Below are 17500 nucleotides of genomic sequence, written 5' to 3' on the forward strand. Positions count from 1 at the left end.
TCCACCCATGGACTCCACCCCCAGACCAGAACAAAACTTTTTTCACAGGTCAGCCATTTTTATTCTCTCTACAGAGGAGTGATGTCTACAGAGTAAACTCAGGGGGCGGGGTCATTACATTTAAAGAGATACACACACCAAAACGGAGCGTTCTGAGAGAGCTGGTTTATACAGGGTCACAAACCTCCTCTGGTGCTTGATTCATGTTATATTTTGACCAAAGCACAGCACAGATGTTTCATTTAGACCACAGGGGACTGTTTGAAACGGTGGAGGAGGGGACTGTTTGAAAAGGTGGAGGAGGACTGTTTTGAAAAGGTGGAGGAGGAGGACTGTTTGAAAAGGTGGAGGAGGACTATTTGAAAAGGTGGAGGAGGGGACTGTTTGAAAAGGTGGAGGAGGACTGTTTGAAAAGGTGGAGGAGGAGGACTGTTTGAAAAGGTGGAGGAGGACTGTTTGAAAAGGTGGAGGAGGGGACTGTTTGAAAAGGTGGAGGAGGGGACTGTTTGAAAAGGTGGAGGAGGGGGACTGTTTGAAAAGGTGGAGGAGGGGACTGTTTGAAAAGGTGGAGGAGGGGACTGTTTGAGAAGGTGGAGGAGGGGACTGTTTGAAAAGGTGGAGGGGGGCTGTTTGAAAAGGTGGAGGAGGGGGACTGTTTTGAAAAGGTGGAGGAGGACTGTTTGAAAAGGTGGAGGAGGACTGTTTGAAAAGGTGGAGGAGGGGGCTGTTTGAAAAGGTGGAGGAGGGGACTGTTTGAGAAGGTGGAGGAGGGGACTGTTTGAAAAGGTGGAGGGGGGCTGTTTGAAAAGGTGGAGGAGGGGGACTGTTTGAAAAGGTGGAGGAGGACTGTTTGAAAAGGTGGAGGAGGACTGTTTGAAAAGGTGGAGGAGGACTGTTTGAAAAGGTGGAGGAGGGGGACTGTTTGAAAAGGTGGAGGAGGACTGTTTGAAAAGGTGGAGGAGGGGACTGTTTGAAAAGGTGGAGGAGGACTGTTTGAAAAGGTGGAGGAGGGGACTGTTTGAAAAGGTGGAGGAGGACTGTTTGAAAAGGTGGAGGAGGACTGTTTGAAAAGGTGGAGGAGGGGGACTGTTTGAAAAGGTGGAGGAGGACTGTTTGAAAAGGTGGAGGAGGGGACTGTTTGAAAAGGTGGAGGAGGACTGTTTGAAAAGGTGGAGGAGGGGACTGTTTGAAAAGGTGGAGGAGGGGGACTGTTTGAAAAGGTGGAGGAGGACTGTTTGAAAAGGTGGAGGAGGACTGTTTGAAAAGGTGGAGGAGGGGACTGTTTGAAAAGGTGGAGGAGGGGGCTGATATGTCCTCTTTAAGTAATTAAAATGAAGACGGCAACTTTAAACGTCCCCTTGGCAACCAATTCTGGCCTTCTAGCTGCAGCACAACTCGCTTCAGGACTCCTTGAACTTACCCAGGTTCTCCTTCAGTAGCCAGGTGAGAACGGAGTCTCTGTAGGGAATGAAATCACTTTTCCTCTTCTTATTGCTCTGCTGTTAGGGGCAAGATGGGGAGACTTGTTTATTATTTTATTATTATCTTGTAAGTCAGCTACCAACAGGAGTATCCACCTACCATTTCAGCCAAAGCCGATATCACTTTTCCCAACGTGGTCAGGGATTTATTAATGTTCGCTCCTTCCTGTGTGCAAACACATAGTAAACATTTAGTAAACAAAGCTCCAGTGACAGTAGGAGCAGAAAATCAGGAGTAAAGTTTGACCTCTGACCTTAAGCCGAGTGCCTTTTGCCCCCGAGGAGTCCGCTCGCTCGCTTCCAGCCAGGTCCACCAGACTGATCTTGCTAACCTGAGGACAAAGTTTCATCATGAATGCCGAAAACAAAAATCCTGATTATTAGAGAAAGGATTGTTTGTTTGTAAAGTATCCTGGTCTCCATGACGACATAAAAACAAACACACACCTTCTCAGTGTCCAGGCTGGTCATCTGGTCTCGTCGTTTTTGGGTGAAGACGATGGTGAAGACGGCGTGTGACCTGGACGACGTCTCATTCATGTTTGTGGCTGCAACCGTCCTGCAATCGTCAACCAGTCAGGGGTAAGTTATCAACCACTAAGAATACAGACGAGTGACTGCATATCAATATGGACAACGTGTCTCTGTCTTCTGTCGTTAAAAAAAAACTGAAGTCTGTGATGGCTGCTGCCACATTGCTCATTTAGTCCGCATCATAGGGATCACCTGGTTGAGCGGCAGTATTGACAACCCACCCCTCCCCCACATTTAACCTCCAGCAGCCAATCAGTCAGTAAAGGGTTAAACTTCCTCTACGCAAATGAAGAAGACTGACCGGGCTTTGTTGCCGGCGTCCATTAGGTCCCGGATGTCGGAGAATCCGGTCACCGCCAGTTTGGACAGATCTTCCACGTAGGGACCGAGGATGGGGTGCTCCCGGACACGCAGAGTCCCCTGAGACTTTGGGTTCAACAGATCCCGGACCCGCTCACAGTAGATCTCCATGTAGGACACCTGGAGGAGGAAACCGTGTTCAGCCCATCCTCATGCACTGAATAAATCTGAGTGTATAACTGATTAAAGTGAGTTTACCTCCACTGAGTAGGTCAGGTCAGGATCTGTGTTCTCTCCTGTTCTCTGGAACAAGTCCTCACACAGCTGAACAGAAAAACAGACAATCAATACTCTGATTCAAGCAACCAAGAGACAAAATCCATGAAAGGTGGATTTATGATTCTGTATCAAAGAGTTTCCCCCTCGGGGCTGCCCATCGGAGTCCCGGGTCAGAATTGACTGATTGAGCCAAGTTTCCACCAATTGGTTTGGTTCAGTGCAGCAAAAAAAAGGAAAATAAGAACACAACACAGTAAATAAAGGTCACCAATGGAGGACGTCCAGCAGAGGTCTGCAGCTATGCGCCGACATTAATTGCTTGTGTCTAGCTCCTTATGGTCGGATTGTTACGCTTGGCACTTCAACAGAAGGGTAGCAAAAAAGTAGGACAGTACGGATCAGTCCTTTAGGTACCATTCCCAACTTGTGACAATGGAAACACCAATAACTGCATACTGTACAAAACGAAACCGAACCGGACCACTTGGTGGAAACAGGGCTGCAGGCTAAGTCTCCACGTTCTTGACTTCAAGCAACAAAACCTAATAGTTACAAAAAATACTCAGAATATATCTAAATGCTCTTTTTATAAAGCAAAGTCTCTGTAGCATCGTCTACTAGGACAGCATTCAATTAAATTAAAGAAATGCAGTCCTGGTATTCAGGTCGTCATGAGCACAATAAGTCCTCAGAGGAACTGTAGGTTCACAGGGTCCCCGCAAGAATGAACATAAGTCCAACCACATTTCTCAGTCTAATCCCAGACTGTCCTCAGAACGTAACGAAATACAGTTCAAGTTGTGCAATTAAATTGTTTAGTTCGAAGTTGCATAAAGAGTCAGAGTGCAGCAGTTCTCTGAAACAGGAACAATAATCCAAACCTTTGGTTTAAAAAACAACACAACGATAAATGTCATTAAAAATGTTGGCCTTAATTATCTCAGAGTGGATTGAGGATTTTGAAGCCATACAGAGGTGGAATTGTTTTCCTGATCACTGGAAAGTTCATCACATCTCATAAATACTGCGGCGCATTTACCACCAACTGTCCGCAGACGCTCATGTTTTCATGCTAACTGTTAGCGGCGCTGTTGCTAACTTAGACTCTTTTTGCAATGAGGCTGATTTACATAAAAAATGGCTGCATAATGGATCATTTCATTACACAAACAGCACTGGGCACAGATACGCTGCCTTGCTCTGCAGCACAGTAAAATGTGCTTTTAACCCTTTGTGTCCCTTTTGTCTGATTCTTTAACTTCAAGTTTTGTCATTCATGCCTTTTCCCTTTTTGAGTGCCTCTACCAGAAAACATATTTCCATCCTTCCCCGTGTGTTTACCTGCGGTATGATGCCTTCCTGTCCCGGCTCTTGTTTGCCCATCATGGTGTAGCTCTTTCCAGCACCCGTCTGTCCGTATGCGAAGATACAGACATTGTATCCTGAAAGACAACAGTGTTGATTTTTAAATGTAATGTTTCCCATTAATTTTGAATGGGAACATTAGCATTAGCAACTTTAGCATCATCACAGGGATATTAAGCTTTAGCATCTGTTGCTTCTCCTCCACTATCACTACAATAAGTTCAATCATGTGTTGTGTTATCGTAAGATTAGTTTCATCACCACCACTATAATAACAGACAACATTTGCATCTGCAGCATTAGCATCAGAATATGTAGCATCACAAACATCATGCATGTTAGCATTGCTACACGTAGCATTAGCATCTTAAACGCCAAAGTTCAACAAGCATCATTACTGTCTTTATTACTGTTTATGTGGATGATGGTGTTGTTTAATGTTGTTAAAATGATCCATACTTTGATACAACATGTTTTAAAACAATAAAATATCTGTTGTTTTAATAAGTTAGTATCAAAAAGGACCAAAACTTTAAAAACTACATCTATTTAATAAGACAGGCTGGTAGAACAGGTAACACTTTGACAACATCTCAATTGTACATGTTAACGTAATTGTGCAATTTAGTCTGTGTGCAGGAGTTTGCCTACAATTTTTGGTCATTTAAAACGAGCATATTTTCCAACATTGGATTTCTATGGAAGTATCCGCGGTATCAAAACAGGTTTGGATATCGTTTACCAAGTGTTTGTGCTCAAACCTTTCATGGATTTGAGGTGTGACTGATTAAATCTGGTCAGTGAGGAGCAGCAGTCTTCAGACTTTTACCTTCAAAAGAGTGCAGCAGCATCTCCTCTCCGATGTCCTTATACACCTGCTTCTGACATGCGAAGCTGGGGTCCTCCACCTGCAGAAACACAAGCACACCTCTGGTTGTAGTGTAACTAATCTTGAGTCATGCATTGAACATTTTTCAGCGTGTGTGTGTAGTGTGTGTTATCACCGTTGTGTGGGACCAGTAGGAATAGTCGAATGTGAAGTTCTTGGCTCCATCTTTGGGCTGTTTGGGGTTTGAGATACCTGGAAAAGAAAAGGGAAATTACATAACAACCTGGTTTTTAGTGACACATATTATGCCCAGAGGTTTGTTCTCTGGGTCTGTTTTTGCTGTTTTGATTGAATACATTTTTTATTAAATCTGGAAGCTTTGAATTCTGCAGTAAAGCTGGAACATTGCTGGTATGATTGGGTGTCTGTATGATTTAAGACATGTGGTGCAGCTTCAAAGATGAAAGTGAATTATGCATGCGAGTGTGCCGAAATTAACCACAATTATTTTCTTGAATCACGCCCGTCATAAACACGTTATTAAGGTGGAGTAATGTGAGTGGACAGGAGTGTTTTCAGACGGGCGCATGGCTGCTAAAAACAGTCGTGCTGCATGAAAAGTCTAAAAATAAACTGTGTGTGAGTGTGAGTTTATATTGCGCCTCAGAGTTCAGAGGTCACATGACAGGCTGAGGCATGCTGGAATGGCTGATGCCTCTTTAAACCCATTGAGACTCAGAGCATGAGCCTGTGAGCATAACTCATTACAACCAAGGATGACTTGCTTTCAAAGGAAACACATTGATTCCTATGAAGAACAGAAAACCACATATTCCAAATGTGTAGTTTTGTAGAATAGACTCCTTAAGACTTGAAGAAAAAACACCTAAACATCATCCAACAAGCAGAGAAACAACTTCAACTTGTTTACATTTAAAAGACTCAACATGTTAAACCAAGTGTGTGTGAGACAGTAGACATGTTTTACTGACGATGTGGGGACACAAAACAGTTTTCACGATCAAATTCGGAGGACTCGTCTTCCTCCTGAAGACAAACTCAAATCGCGTGAACTGATTAAACTGAGTACCAACACTTGTTTTAAGGTCTGCTTGAGACGTGTTTCAGATGTGTGGTGGCTGTGTCTGCCTCTTTCTTCTGAAGTTTTACCTCGATAAAGTCCATGAGCTATAAAATCTGTAAGCTACATGTCTGTAATGCAGACATACAGTAGAATGTCTGGGTGCTGATTTTACATTCAGGACAAAATCAACCTTCCAAGCTCGGGGAGAAACAGGAAGATGAAGCCAGGCACAGAGAGAGATCGTACCAGAACTATCATCGTCCTCAACCTGGCGTGTTTTAATTATTTATATAATGTAGTTATATTATACCGGTTTTATGACTTTGTTTAGTATCAAATAAAACTTTTGTGGGGAATTTGAGTAACTTAAATTAAACAACTGTCCTGGAACAATCTCAGAATAAAAGTGTTTTTTTACTAATGAGGGGAGTTTCTTCACAGAACATACCAGACCGAGCTTTCAGTTCGAAAAGCATACCAGAAGTGTAGCCCTGCATTGTTTATCATACTGACGTAGACATAAATATTTGTTTAAATATGGTCAAACTGGCGCTCTACATTTTATTTTTTTGGCATGTTTGTCACATGAGACACACGAGATGCTCTGAGTCTCACGCAGCCAGTCTGTAACCCGGGTTAGTCTACAGGAGGTTAATGTAAAACACTCCACATCCTTTGAAACACGTGTGTGTATGTAACCTGACTTATCCTACCTTATGGGGACACCTTTCAGAATAACAAACACTGTATGGGGCCGTCTGTCCTAATAGGAACAAAGGCCGTTTTCTGGATTGAGAGTAAGCCGATTTTTGGATGAGTGGTTAATCTTAAAAAAATGAGTGTAAGCCTTCGTTAAGACCCTAAATGTTACCTAAGAACACCTGTGTGTGTGTGTGTGTGTGTGTGTGTGTGGGGCTTCTTACAGGTGGTGTTTCCCTGCATCTGGATCACACACTTGGCGTTGCGTCCCGTCTCTCTTGAGTTGAACGGGCGCACTCGCACCGCCACCTTGACCGACGCTCCCGCCATCGCTCAGCTCCGCCAAACCTTCCTGAAAAACAGCCAATCAGAGAGCAAGGTCAGACACAGAAAAAAAACCTCATCATTTTTATTAATTCTGAAAGATAAAATATTTGTTTCACTTTAAAGGAGCAGTATGTATCTCTGCCCCCTAGTGTTTAAAATGGGTACTGCAGTCTAAATTCTAAACATCATAGAGAGCTGTCCCCCCCTCCTCTCTAGAGTGGATGCTCACTCAGGTCACCATGTGGTGGACTCTGAAGCTTCAGTGTTTATCCAGCTCTGCATGGGTCTGTAAACCTTTCTGTGTTCTAACCTCTCTCCATTTTTCAAAAGCATCTCCAATATTGATCCTAGTTTGAGCACGTTTCTGCTCGTGGAGCTTATTAGAAACATGCAGAGGCTTTGTTTCTTACTGGTTTGACCTTTAGTGTGTTTTAATGGTCGTTCTATTTGTAACGGTGGTGTGAACAATAATAAACCTAAATGTGATCAGTAGACATAAACTCAGATTAAACCACTCTCCCTCTCTTCTCCTCTTTCCATCACTTGTTTTATGTTCAAACAACTTTTCATTTCCTCCTCTTTTTTCCAGCACTCCACCCGCTCATTTTACAAGCTCAGCTTCTCTCATTCCCGCTCTTTTTTAAAAAAAACTCCTCTCCTCCTATTTTTCCACTCGTGGATTCACCTTTTAACATTTTCTCTTCTTTTTCTCCTTTGTTTGATTTCTTTCTTCACATCTCTCCTCTCTCTTTTCACTTCTGTAGTTTTCTCTCTTGTTTGCTTTTTCATGCATCTCTTCACACTTTTAATTATTTTGTCTGATCCCTCTTTCCTCTCTTTAATTTCATCTTCCTCCATCTTGTTTTCGCTCTCCTCTCTATTTCTGTTTTTATTCTTTTGACTTTCACAACTCTATTTGGTTCTTTGTTTCTCCTCCTCCATCTCTCACTGAGCCCAGCTCTTCTCTCTCTCTCATTTTCCCCTGTCATTAGCACTCCCCTCCTCCTCCCCCCCTCCTCCTCTCCTCCTCCCCTCATTCTTTCCTCTCTTTCTGTCATGTTTCCACTCATTTCCTCTCCATCTCTCTCTTTACATTCCTGTCGTCTGTTATGTGTTTCCGCGTCTCCATGGCGACCACGGCGCTCTCACTTTCACCTCTGTCCCTCATATTCCTTTTGTATCTGCTATTTCTTTCTCGTCCTATTGTCTACCTTTTTATCCACCTTGTTTTTTTCCGTTCAGCTCTTCTCTCTCTCTTTTAGTCTTTGTCTGTGTCGAACGCCCCGCCTCAAGCCCTTAAACACACACACACAAAGTTAAACTCTGAATTCCTAAGGATGTGTGTGTGAGAGAGAGAGGGAGAGAGAGTTGGGGGTGGGTGTGTCTGTGTGGGTGTGTGTCTGTGTCTGTGTGTGTGTGTGTGTGTGTGTGTGCGTGTGTCTGTGTGTATTTCTGTCTGTGTCCTTGAGTATGATGTGTAATTAAGCCCTCTGAAGGATGTAATAAACACACACGACTGTCATTCCAACACACACACCCACACACACACCCACACACAGACACACACACACACACACACACACAGGACGGTGAGTTTATAGATGTTATCTGCCTGATATGAAGCCTGAAGGTCCTGATCATAAATAAACAGTCTGAGACAGAGAGATGATTGTTCTTTTGTTCTTTCTGCCTTCATGGAACAGATCGGACAGTGGAGAGAGATCAGAGGTTAGGGAGAGAGAGTGGGTAATGACATGTGGGAAACAAAGGTCAGAGTTTAACCCGTTTGGAGGGCATTGATAGACTCCATGCTAAACTAAAATAAAAAACAATCTCAGAAAGTTACACACACACACGCACGCACGCACGCACGCACGCACACGCACGCACAGTGTGTTTGAATAGAGAAACACTCCTCTCCATGTCGCTCACATCACATTTCTTTGTCCCGCTCTGAACTGGAAGCTCAATGAGCCGAACAATGAAAACACCGCCGTCACGCCCAGGATGCTCCAGCGAAAACAAACAAAGTCACGCACACGCTGACCGATCTATGATCTCGCAGTTCAGGTGTTCAGGCAGGTCATTGGTTAGATTCAATATCTCAACAAACTGTGGATGGATTTTCCTCTAATCTATTCAGGCTCGCCATCCAACAAATCCTGCTGACTCTGCTGGATCTCTGACTCTCCCTTCAGTTCCTCCACCACGGTGACTCTCTTTGTCTTTAGCCGTATTCAGACTGTCACTTCAAGCCGTGATATTTACGCCCCAGTGACGTTTCACCTCCAATCTGAAAGTCTCTGTCCCTGCAGGGGGCGCTGGAGTCCCATCGATGGCGGTCTCCATGCTGGAAATGCTGTCTCAGTCTAACTTTCAGTCAACCTAACGACAGGCTGAGAGCTGGAGCTGAGGCGGGTTTTAAACCTCCTGACAAACCGTTACACCGCGCCCACCTGTCAATCAGGTCAGCTACACGCCTTATTGTGAATAACTCTTATCCTTCATCAAATCAAAACTGATGAGTCATCAAAACATTCACCCCCCGTACAGTGTGTGTCCATCCAGACATGAGCTAATCACACCTATTTGGTTTTTTGAACCAGGCTGTAAACATGTTCATCTCTGCTGTAAAAACAGGCTTTTTAGAATGGGTGTGTATGTGACTTCCTGTGCTTCTGCAGCCAGCCTCTAGTGGACACTCCAGGAACTGCAGGATTTTAACTCTTCATGTTTCAACACCAGAGGTTGTTACTTCTTTAAAAATATCAAAGTATTGGAAATGTTGACAACCTTTACAGAATACGCACAATACACTGTAAAAAGTTTGATTGACTATTTGACTGATTCTTTTCTGTTTCTTATCCATCTCTAACGATCCCTCCAAATCCCATTATTTTTATACATACTCCTCAAACTGTGCACACTGCTTGCAAATAGACTTTGTTTCATTTACGGATGCAGAACCAAAACCAGGACTTGTATCTGGTCATGTGCTCCCACTCAGCTTAAATGTATTTACTCAAGATGCATTTGTGACATTTGACTTCAGGGGTTTCTGTTGTTTACTTTTTCTTCTGTTTGTTCACTTTATGAAACTCCTGCTGCAAAACATGAGCAGATAGAATTCCCACCAGGTATATAAACACAAACATAATATTTTAAGATATTTGTCTTAGTTTTATTCAAGCAAGTTTCAGAGGGCCAATGGGGCGGGGAGCACGGTGCAGAGAAACCGGGCCTAGTGTGAGTCAACCACACAGTACCACTGAAACCTGTCCCTATGTTTACCTCAACCCTTAATCTGTTTTGTGTTTCCACTGCAGACTCAGATTAAGGTCTGGAGGAACTTTTTATATCCACAAGAAAAGAACTCTAGGGTCTCAAAGTTCTTTGTAATCCTGGAGGCAGAAATGCAGCCGGAGTCTGTGATCTCAACCTGCCGGGTTGTGTTGAGAATTCAGCCATTTATGGAGTCTTTCTCTTATCACACGTGTCTTTAATTACAGAGTGAACAAAGGGAAACATACCTGACATACCTGAGCCAGCTGACTGTGCTGAGTGGAAAACATCAAGTTTAAAATCCAGACGTCGCTGACAGACGGGGAGTCTCTGTCTGTTCTTTGTTGATGGCTTTTACATATTCTGTTTTTTAAGTGGAAGAGACTCACAGCTTGGAAAGTCAGGACCATTAAGGTTCAGTCTCTGGAACTAAATATGTTAAAGCACAACCAGGTAACAACACATTACACACACATTACACACACACACATCAGCCATTAACAGAACGGTAGCCTTCAATCCTACGATACACTCTCCTTTACTTTAATGACCAAAAGAATCAGAAAGTGCAGAAGCTTTAAAAAAACGACAACGATTTCACATCATACGTTGCATTAAAGTCCTCTCTAAATTGCACAAATATCGAGGCGGCATTTCAGAACCTAAACTTCCCCTGCGTCTGTTTTTGATTTAGAACATTTTTGATAATTAAGAACAAGAAATTACCCGACATCGGCAGCTTGAACTTGTAATTTCGATGCTGTTGTATTAAAAAAGTGATTTTTATTAGAATTACGGCAGTATCATGACAACCACATTTAAATGAGCCAGCTCCTAGAGGCCCCGCCCCCTCCCCACACACACGAAACAGAAAAGGAGCACGTCAAAAATGTCTCATCTCAACTCAGCAGGCCCCTGTTAGTCAACGCACATGCTGAACAAGCCCAGCTAGTTTTAAAGCTGCTGTTGGCCGAGATACAGCCAGCTGTTTACACAGACTGTTAGATCACAGACAGACAGACAGACAGACAGACAGACAGAGGGACAGACAGACAGACAGTTTTTCGAGTTTCAAAGGAGGGATTCCTGTCGTGGCTGTGGTTACCAGCTGCGAGGTTTGCTGCTAGCCAACCAGCTACGTCTGAAGAGAGCCAACAATAACACAACAGCCTCCACACAGGGAAGAATGAACAAACTCAACCAGCCTGCCGCCACAAAATGATGTCAAGATTTACATAATACAACTCAATCCCTCACAATGATCGATTCTTCAATAATTCATGATCGATGGAATCAAAAAGTGCAGCAACTTAAAGAAGAATTTGATCTATTTCATAACAAAGGTGCTTAAAAGAGGAATACATCCATCAAACTTCTGCACACTGTCTAAACTAAACAAAAACATTCACAACGTGAGCAGTGTTTTAGTGCTATTAAGACCGCGTGCAAAAGTTCACCTGCATTTTTTTGGTAATTAAAAACATGAAATTACCAAATATTTATTAAAAACAGGTGTTAATATAGTCCTACATTTACTAGAGTCATATTACATATTAATCTTAACTGATGGAAGTCACTCGACATCCTGGAAAACACAGTTTGTGTGTTTATACAGGCGTTCTTATTTATCATACTTAACGAGGACACATTTCAAAATAAAGACCAGTTCTTTAGGACCACCTGTCCTAATGGGGGGGTTGAGTGTTTTTTATGCTTTAAGGTCGTAGAAATATATACATATTTCAAAAAGACACAAAGAAGAGTTTTATCCACTGAAGCACTGGGAGCATTGTAGAGGAATGAATCCATCAAAAATGGGCGCTAAAACACAATGTTGGAAATATTGCCAATGTTTCATGCAATCTGACCAGAGCTCCCTTGCAATTTCCAATATTTGAAAACATGAAAATACCCAGTATTCAGTAATTCTGGTACCATGACAACACTGATGCAGAGTTACAAAAGGTCTGAAAGTGTGAAGTTACTAAAGCGTTAATACATTCACCTTGTTTCTGTAAACATTGAGAGTCTAGCTAACTCAGGTCTTATTGATCAGAACACATCTGTCTGCTCACACAGTGATGTGATTACAGTGGAGACACACACACTCAGTTCCCATGTGAAGGCCTCTCTGCAGGAATGTGATAATGAATGGTCTTCATACCACACACACACACACACACACACACACACACACACACACACACACACACACACACACACACACACACACACACACACACACACACACACACACACACACACACACACACACACACACACACACACACACACACACACACACACACACACACACACACACACACACAGCTAAAGATAGCAGCAGCTCAACCTGACGCCCACTTTGTAAAGAACATCTCACTCTCTGTGACTCTGATGAACGTCTGTTCACACGAGTTGTGACTCTGATGAACGTCTGTTCACACGAGTTAGCACGTGTTAGCATGCTAATATTAGCACTCTTTAATTAGCTCGTAGCTTCACATTGTTGTGTTAGCGTGCTAATGTTGGCGCTCTTCAGTCAGCACGTAGCTTCACATTGTTGTGTTAGCATGCTAATGTTAGCGCTCTTCAGTCAGCTCGTAGCTTCACATTGTTGTGTTGGCATGCTAACGTTAGCGCTCTTTAGTCAGCTCGTAGCTTCACATTGTTGTGTTGGCATGCTAATGTTAGCGCTCTTCAGTTAGCTCGTGGCTTCACATTGTTGTGTTGGCATGCTAATGTTAGCGCTCTTTAGTTAGCTCGTAGCTTCACATTGTTGTGTTAGCATGCTAATGTTAGCGCTCTTCAGTTAGCTCGTGGCTTCACATTGTTGTGTTAGCATGCTAATGTTAGCGCTCTTCAGTCAGCTCGTGGCTTCACATTGTTGTGTTAGCATGCTAATGTTAGCGCTCTTCAGTCAGCTCGTAGCTTCACATTGTTGTGTCAGTATGCTAGTGTTAGCGCTCTGTAGTTAGCTCGTAGCTTCACATTGTTGTGTCAGCATGCTAATGTTAGCGCTCTTCAGTTAGCTCGTAGCTTCACATTGTTGTGTTAGCGTGCTAATGTTAGCGCTCTGTTGTTAGCTCGTAGCTTCACATTGTTGTGTCAGCATGCTAATGTTAGCGCTCTTTAGTTAGCTCGTAGCTTCACATTGTTGTGTTAGCGTGCTAATGTTAGCGCTCTGTTGTTAGCTCGTAGCTTCACATTGTTGTGTTAGCATGCTGATGTTAGCGCTCTGTTGTTAGCTCGTAGCTTCACATTGTTGTGTTGGCATGCTAATGTTAGCGCTCTTTAGTCAGCTCGTAGCTTCACATTGTTGTGTTAGCATGCTAATGTTAGCGCTCTTTAGTCAGCTCGTAGCTTCACATTGTTGTGTTAGCATGCTAATGTTAGCGCTCTTTAGTTAGCTCGTAGCTTCACATTGTTGTGTTAGCATGCTAATGTTAGCGCTCTTTAGTTAGCTCGTAGCTTCACATTGTTGTGTTAGCATGCTAATGTTAGCGCTCTTTAGTCAGCTCGTAGCTTCACATTGTTGTGTTAGCATGCTAATGTTAGCGCTCTGTAGTTAGCTCGTAGCTTCACATTGTTGTGTTAGCATGCTAATGTTAGCGCTCTTTAGTTAGCTCGTAGCTTCACATTGTTGTGTTAGCATGCTAATGTTAGCGCTCTTTAGTTAGCTCGTAGCTTCACATTTCATGTAAACTGACACAGAATGAGCGTGATCTAAAAACTCTTACTAACATCCAAATAATCAGTGAGTATGTTCTTCTTCTTCTCTCTAGTTCTTGACTAAAACAGCTTTTATACACAAGGGGAGGAGCCGGCCGTCCCGTCCATGTAAACACGGCTCTGACAACAACACAGCCAGCGGGACTCGAGCTTCTCCCTCATTGTAGACAGTCAGGACTCAGAGACACATTTACACAGGATGGACTTTATGATTTATTTATATTCTTCTTTTGAATAAAGTTTCTAAAAGAAGGAAAATACAAATTTAGTCTGAGTTAAATTGGTTGTTATGACTATGAACTGAATGAGAGTGACCATGGCTGTACGCTTCTTTTCACAATGCATTGTGGGATACAATAAGTGGCCTGTGTAAGGTATGGACACCACAACAACATGTGAGTGATTTCAGACACAGCCTCTGTTTGTTTACATTTTGATTCCAGGAAGTTGGCCGTAGCTCCTCCTCTCTGATGACATCACACAGTTCATGCTGAGAGATGGAGAGCTGTGATTGGTCAGGTAGGGATGCGAACTCTGTCGTGTGTTTATAACTTTATAATGTGACACACCGGGGGAGGGGATTTCTTCCATTATGTTATCAGCTGTGTGGCCGACCTCACCAAAACAAACTCTGATTTGTCAACTTCATGACTCAGCTTGTTCTTTCACGTGTCCACGAAGTCTTCTTAGATACTCAAGACGTCAACAACAACAAAGTTTCATTCAGAGCGTCTTTACGTCGATCACAGATCGCACGCCTTCTCGAGGTCATACCTCAGTCAAAACTGAAAACACAGAAACGAGACAAAAACATTTCTGGGGTCAGAGGTCAGATCTCTGATGACTCCACTTAGAAAGCAGACAGAGACACCTGGGCTTTGCTCCTGCCTCAGAATCTTCAGTTCTAAAGGTTCACATTCATGTGTGCACTGCTAGCACGAGCTGCTAAAGGCTAATTCAGCTACTCACAATGGAGAGCCTTTTTATGACCGCTACAGCGCCGTAATGAAGCTCCGCCCTCTTTACTCTGTTACTACCTCTGAAGACGGGGATCACTTTGTCCCCCCATAACGCCTCGGGGACATTCAGATCGAAGGTGAGACGTCACCGGGGCGTAAATATCACAGACTGAAGCGGCAGCCTGAATAGAGATAAAGAGTAAAGGTTCAGATTCAGGTTTAAAGGGGCGCTAAGGTGAGAAGACTGACCATGTGACTTCCACTTCCTGAAGATCAAACGATCTGATAGATCTGAGCAAAATGAACCTGCCTGAGAGTCTTCATGTTTCTAAACTCTCCAGTGTTAAGACAGCTTTCCTTGTCTGGAACAAATTGTGAGGAAAGCAAATTCCATCAGTGGCCGTCCTCTGTGCGCCCCTCTGGTCTGCAGGCCGCCCTCTTCAAACTTCATCTTTAAGCTTTGTTTTCCTTTGAATTGGAACTTTTTGTGTATTTTAAAGTGGAACATGTTTATTTATTATCATGTCTGAGCTGCTTCAGTCCTAAATATCTTTAATTTATCGACTTTCTGTGAGAAGATTGGTCTTCTTTCTGCTCCTTTTCATTCAAAATTTGAGATTTTATGTTTGTTTGTTTTTCTTAACTTTATTGTTTGTTTGAATTAAATAAAATTGACAAATAAAAAAAAAAAAACTTTAAAATAACAACAAATTATAATTTTGTTTAAACTGTTTCCATCATACAATAGATGATCTTTGGTTAATTAAAAACATCTGAAAGGCCGAAAATGTCATGATTTTTGAACTGCTTTGTGTTCCATATATTTAAAGTGTTCTTTATTTTTACCGGGATGATTCACCTCCACCGGACTCCACGCGCTGATCCGGTTATAAAGTCCCCATGAACCCAAACAAACACGTCACGGAGAGTCCGGATCCCGGGTCGGGCCTGTCGGTACCGGGACACACGGACGGTGTCAGAGTCAGAAAGTTGGGTGGGGGCGCTGCAGTATGTCTCACACACACACACACACACACACACACACACACACACACACACACACACACACACACACACACACACACACACACACACACACACACACACACACACACACACACACACACACACACACACACACACACACACACACACACGATAAAAAAAAGTTTTGACACTCACTAATTTCGTTCCTCCGGTGTAACGGCAGCTCCCTCTCGACTTTTCTCGGGGCTGACGTCACCGTCCGGTTGCCGTGACCGCCGGTGGAAGGAATGAAGAGGAGAAACAAAATGAAGGAAAGTTGCGGCCCGCTGCGGGGCGGAGAATCACGGCACGTCCGGCACAAACTCGCTAATCCGGGAGTTCGTCCGGCCCGGTGGTCGCTTCTGCCGCTCCTGGTCGGGGGGCGGCCGGGGGCGATAAACGGTAAACCGAGTGTTAACGGAAAGTTTTAACGGATATTTAAGGTATTCTTAAAGGAAAGGGAAAGAGAGGAGAGGGGGGAGAGAGGCAGAGAGGCTGGCCGGTGGCCTGGCCGCGCGGCGGGTGTGTGCGTGCGGCAGCGGGCGCGTCCCCGTGACGGAGGAGCCGAGCCGAGGCCGAGCCGCTTCGCCCCGCCCCCAGCCGCGTCCTCCACGGACGGAGGTCTCACTCCGAGCGAGATTTAGGGACACAGATGTCTCACTCCGATAAATAATTAGTGACACAAAGGTCTCACTCCGAGTGAAATTTAGGGACATAGAGGTCTCACTCCGAGCGAGATTTAGGGACATAGAGGTCTCACTCCGAGCGAGATTTAGGAACACAGAGGTCTCACTCCGAGCGAGATTTAGGGACATAGAGGTCTCACTCCGAGCGAGATTTAGGGACATAGAGGTCTCACTCCGAGCTAGATTTAGGGACATAGGGGTCTCACTCCGAGCTAGATTTAGGGACATAGAGGTCTCACTCCGAGCGAGATTTGGGAACACAGAGGTCTCACTCCGAGCGAGATTTGGGAACACAGAGGTCTCACTCCGAGTGAGATTTAGGGACATAGAGGTCTCACTCCGAGCGAAATTTAGGGACATAGAGGTCTCACTCCGAGCGAGATTTGGGGACATAGGGGTCTCACTCCGAGCGAGATTTAGGGACATAGGGGTCTCACTCCGAGCTAGTTTTAGGGACATAGGGGTCTCACTCCGAGCTAGATTCAGGGACATAGAGGTCTCACTCCGAGCGAGATTTAGGGACATAGAGGTCTCACTCCGAGCTAGTTTTAGGGACATAGGGGTCTCACTCCGAGCTAGATTCAGGGACATAGAGGTCTCACTCCGAGCGAGATTTAGGGACATAGAGGTCTCACTCCGAGCGAAATTTAGGGACATAGAGGTCTCACTCCGAGCGAGATTTAGGGACATAGAGGTCTCACTCCAAGCGAAATTTAGGGACATAGAGGTCTCACTCCGAGCGAAATTTAGGGACATAGAGGTCTCACTCCGAGCTAGATTTGGGAACACAGAGGTCTCACTCCAAGCGAAATTTAGGGACATAGAGGTCTCACTCCGAGCTAGATTTGGGAACACAGAGGTCTCACTCCGAGCTAGATTTAGGGACATAGAGGTCTCACTCCGAGCTAGATTTGGGA

At 44.0% G+C, this 17500-nt stretch overlaps 1 protein-coding gene across 2 annotated transcripts; it reads right to left on the minus strand.

Annotated features, from left to right (window-relative positions):
- Positions 1-1338: 1338 nt before the first annotated feature.
- Positions 1339-16449, minus strand: LOC110002722 (kinesin-like protein KIF1C). 2 transcript variants are annotated; one of them, XM_065950596.1, is made up of 12 exons: positions 16054-16449; positions 15718-15819; positions 6796-6923; positions 4964-5040; positions 4789-4867; positions 3936-4036; positions 2574-2639; positions 2317-2495; positions 1929-2040; positions 1736-1813; positions 1582-1647; positions 1339-1499 (listed from the first exon to the last, which is right to left on the minus strand). In XM_065950596.1, exons 3-12 carry the CDS (start codon positions 6899-6901, stop codon positions 1401-1403), a joined length of 963 nt encoding a protein of 320 aa, XP_065806668.1. In that variant the 5' UTR covers positions 6902-6923; positions 15718-15819; positions 16054-16449; the 3' UTR covers positions 1339-1400. The 2 variants fall into 2 exon arrangements, with proteins under 2 accessions (XP_065806668.1, XP_065806667.1); XM_065950595.1 differs by lacking the exon at positions 15718-15819 and having other exon boundaries at positions 16054-16448.
- Between the last annotated feature and the right edge of the window lie 1051 nt (positions 16450-17500).

This window comes from Labrus bergylta, chromosome 22 (assembly GCF_963930695.1).
Source record: "Labrus bergylta chromosome 22, fLabBer1.1, whole genome shotgun sequence".
NCBI lineage: Eukaryota > Metazoa > Chordata > Actinopteri > Labriformes > Labridae > Labrus > Labrus bergylta.

Coding starts and splice junctions, on each gene's coding strand:
- LOC110002722 (XM_065950596.1), bottom strand. CDS start 6,901: ATGGCGGGAGCGTCGGTCAAGGTGGCGGTGCGAGTGCGCCCGTTCAAC. Junction 5,041..6,795: donor GATGCAGGGAAACACCACCT/GTAAGAAGCCCC, acceptor TTTCTTTTCCAG/GTATCTCAAACCCCAAACAG. Junction 1,814..1,928: donor CCAGCCTGGACACTGAGAAG/GTGTGTGTTTGT, acceptor CTTTGTCCTCAG/GTTAGCAAGATCAGTCTGGT.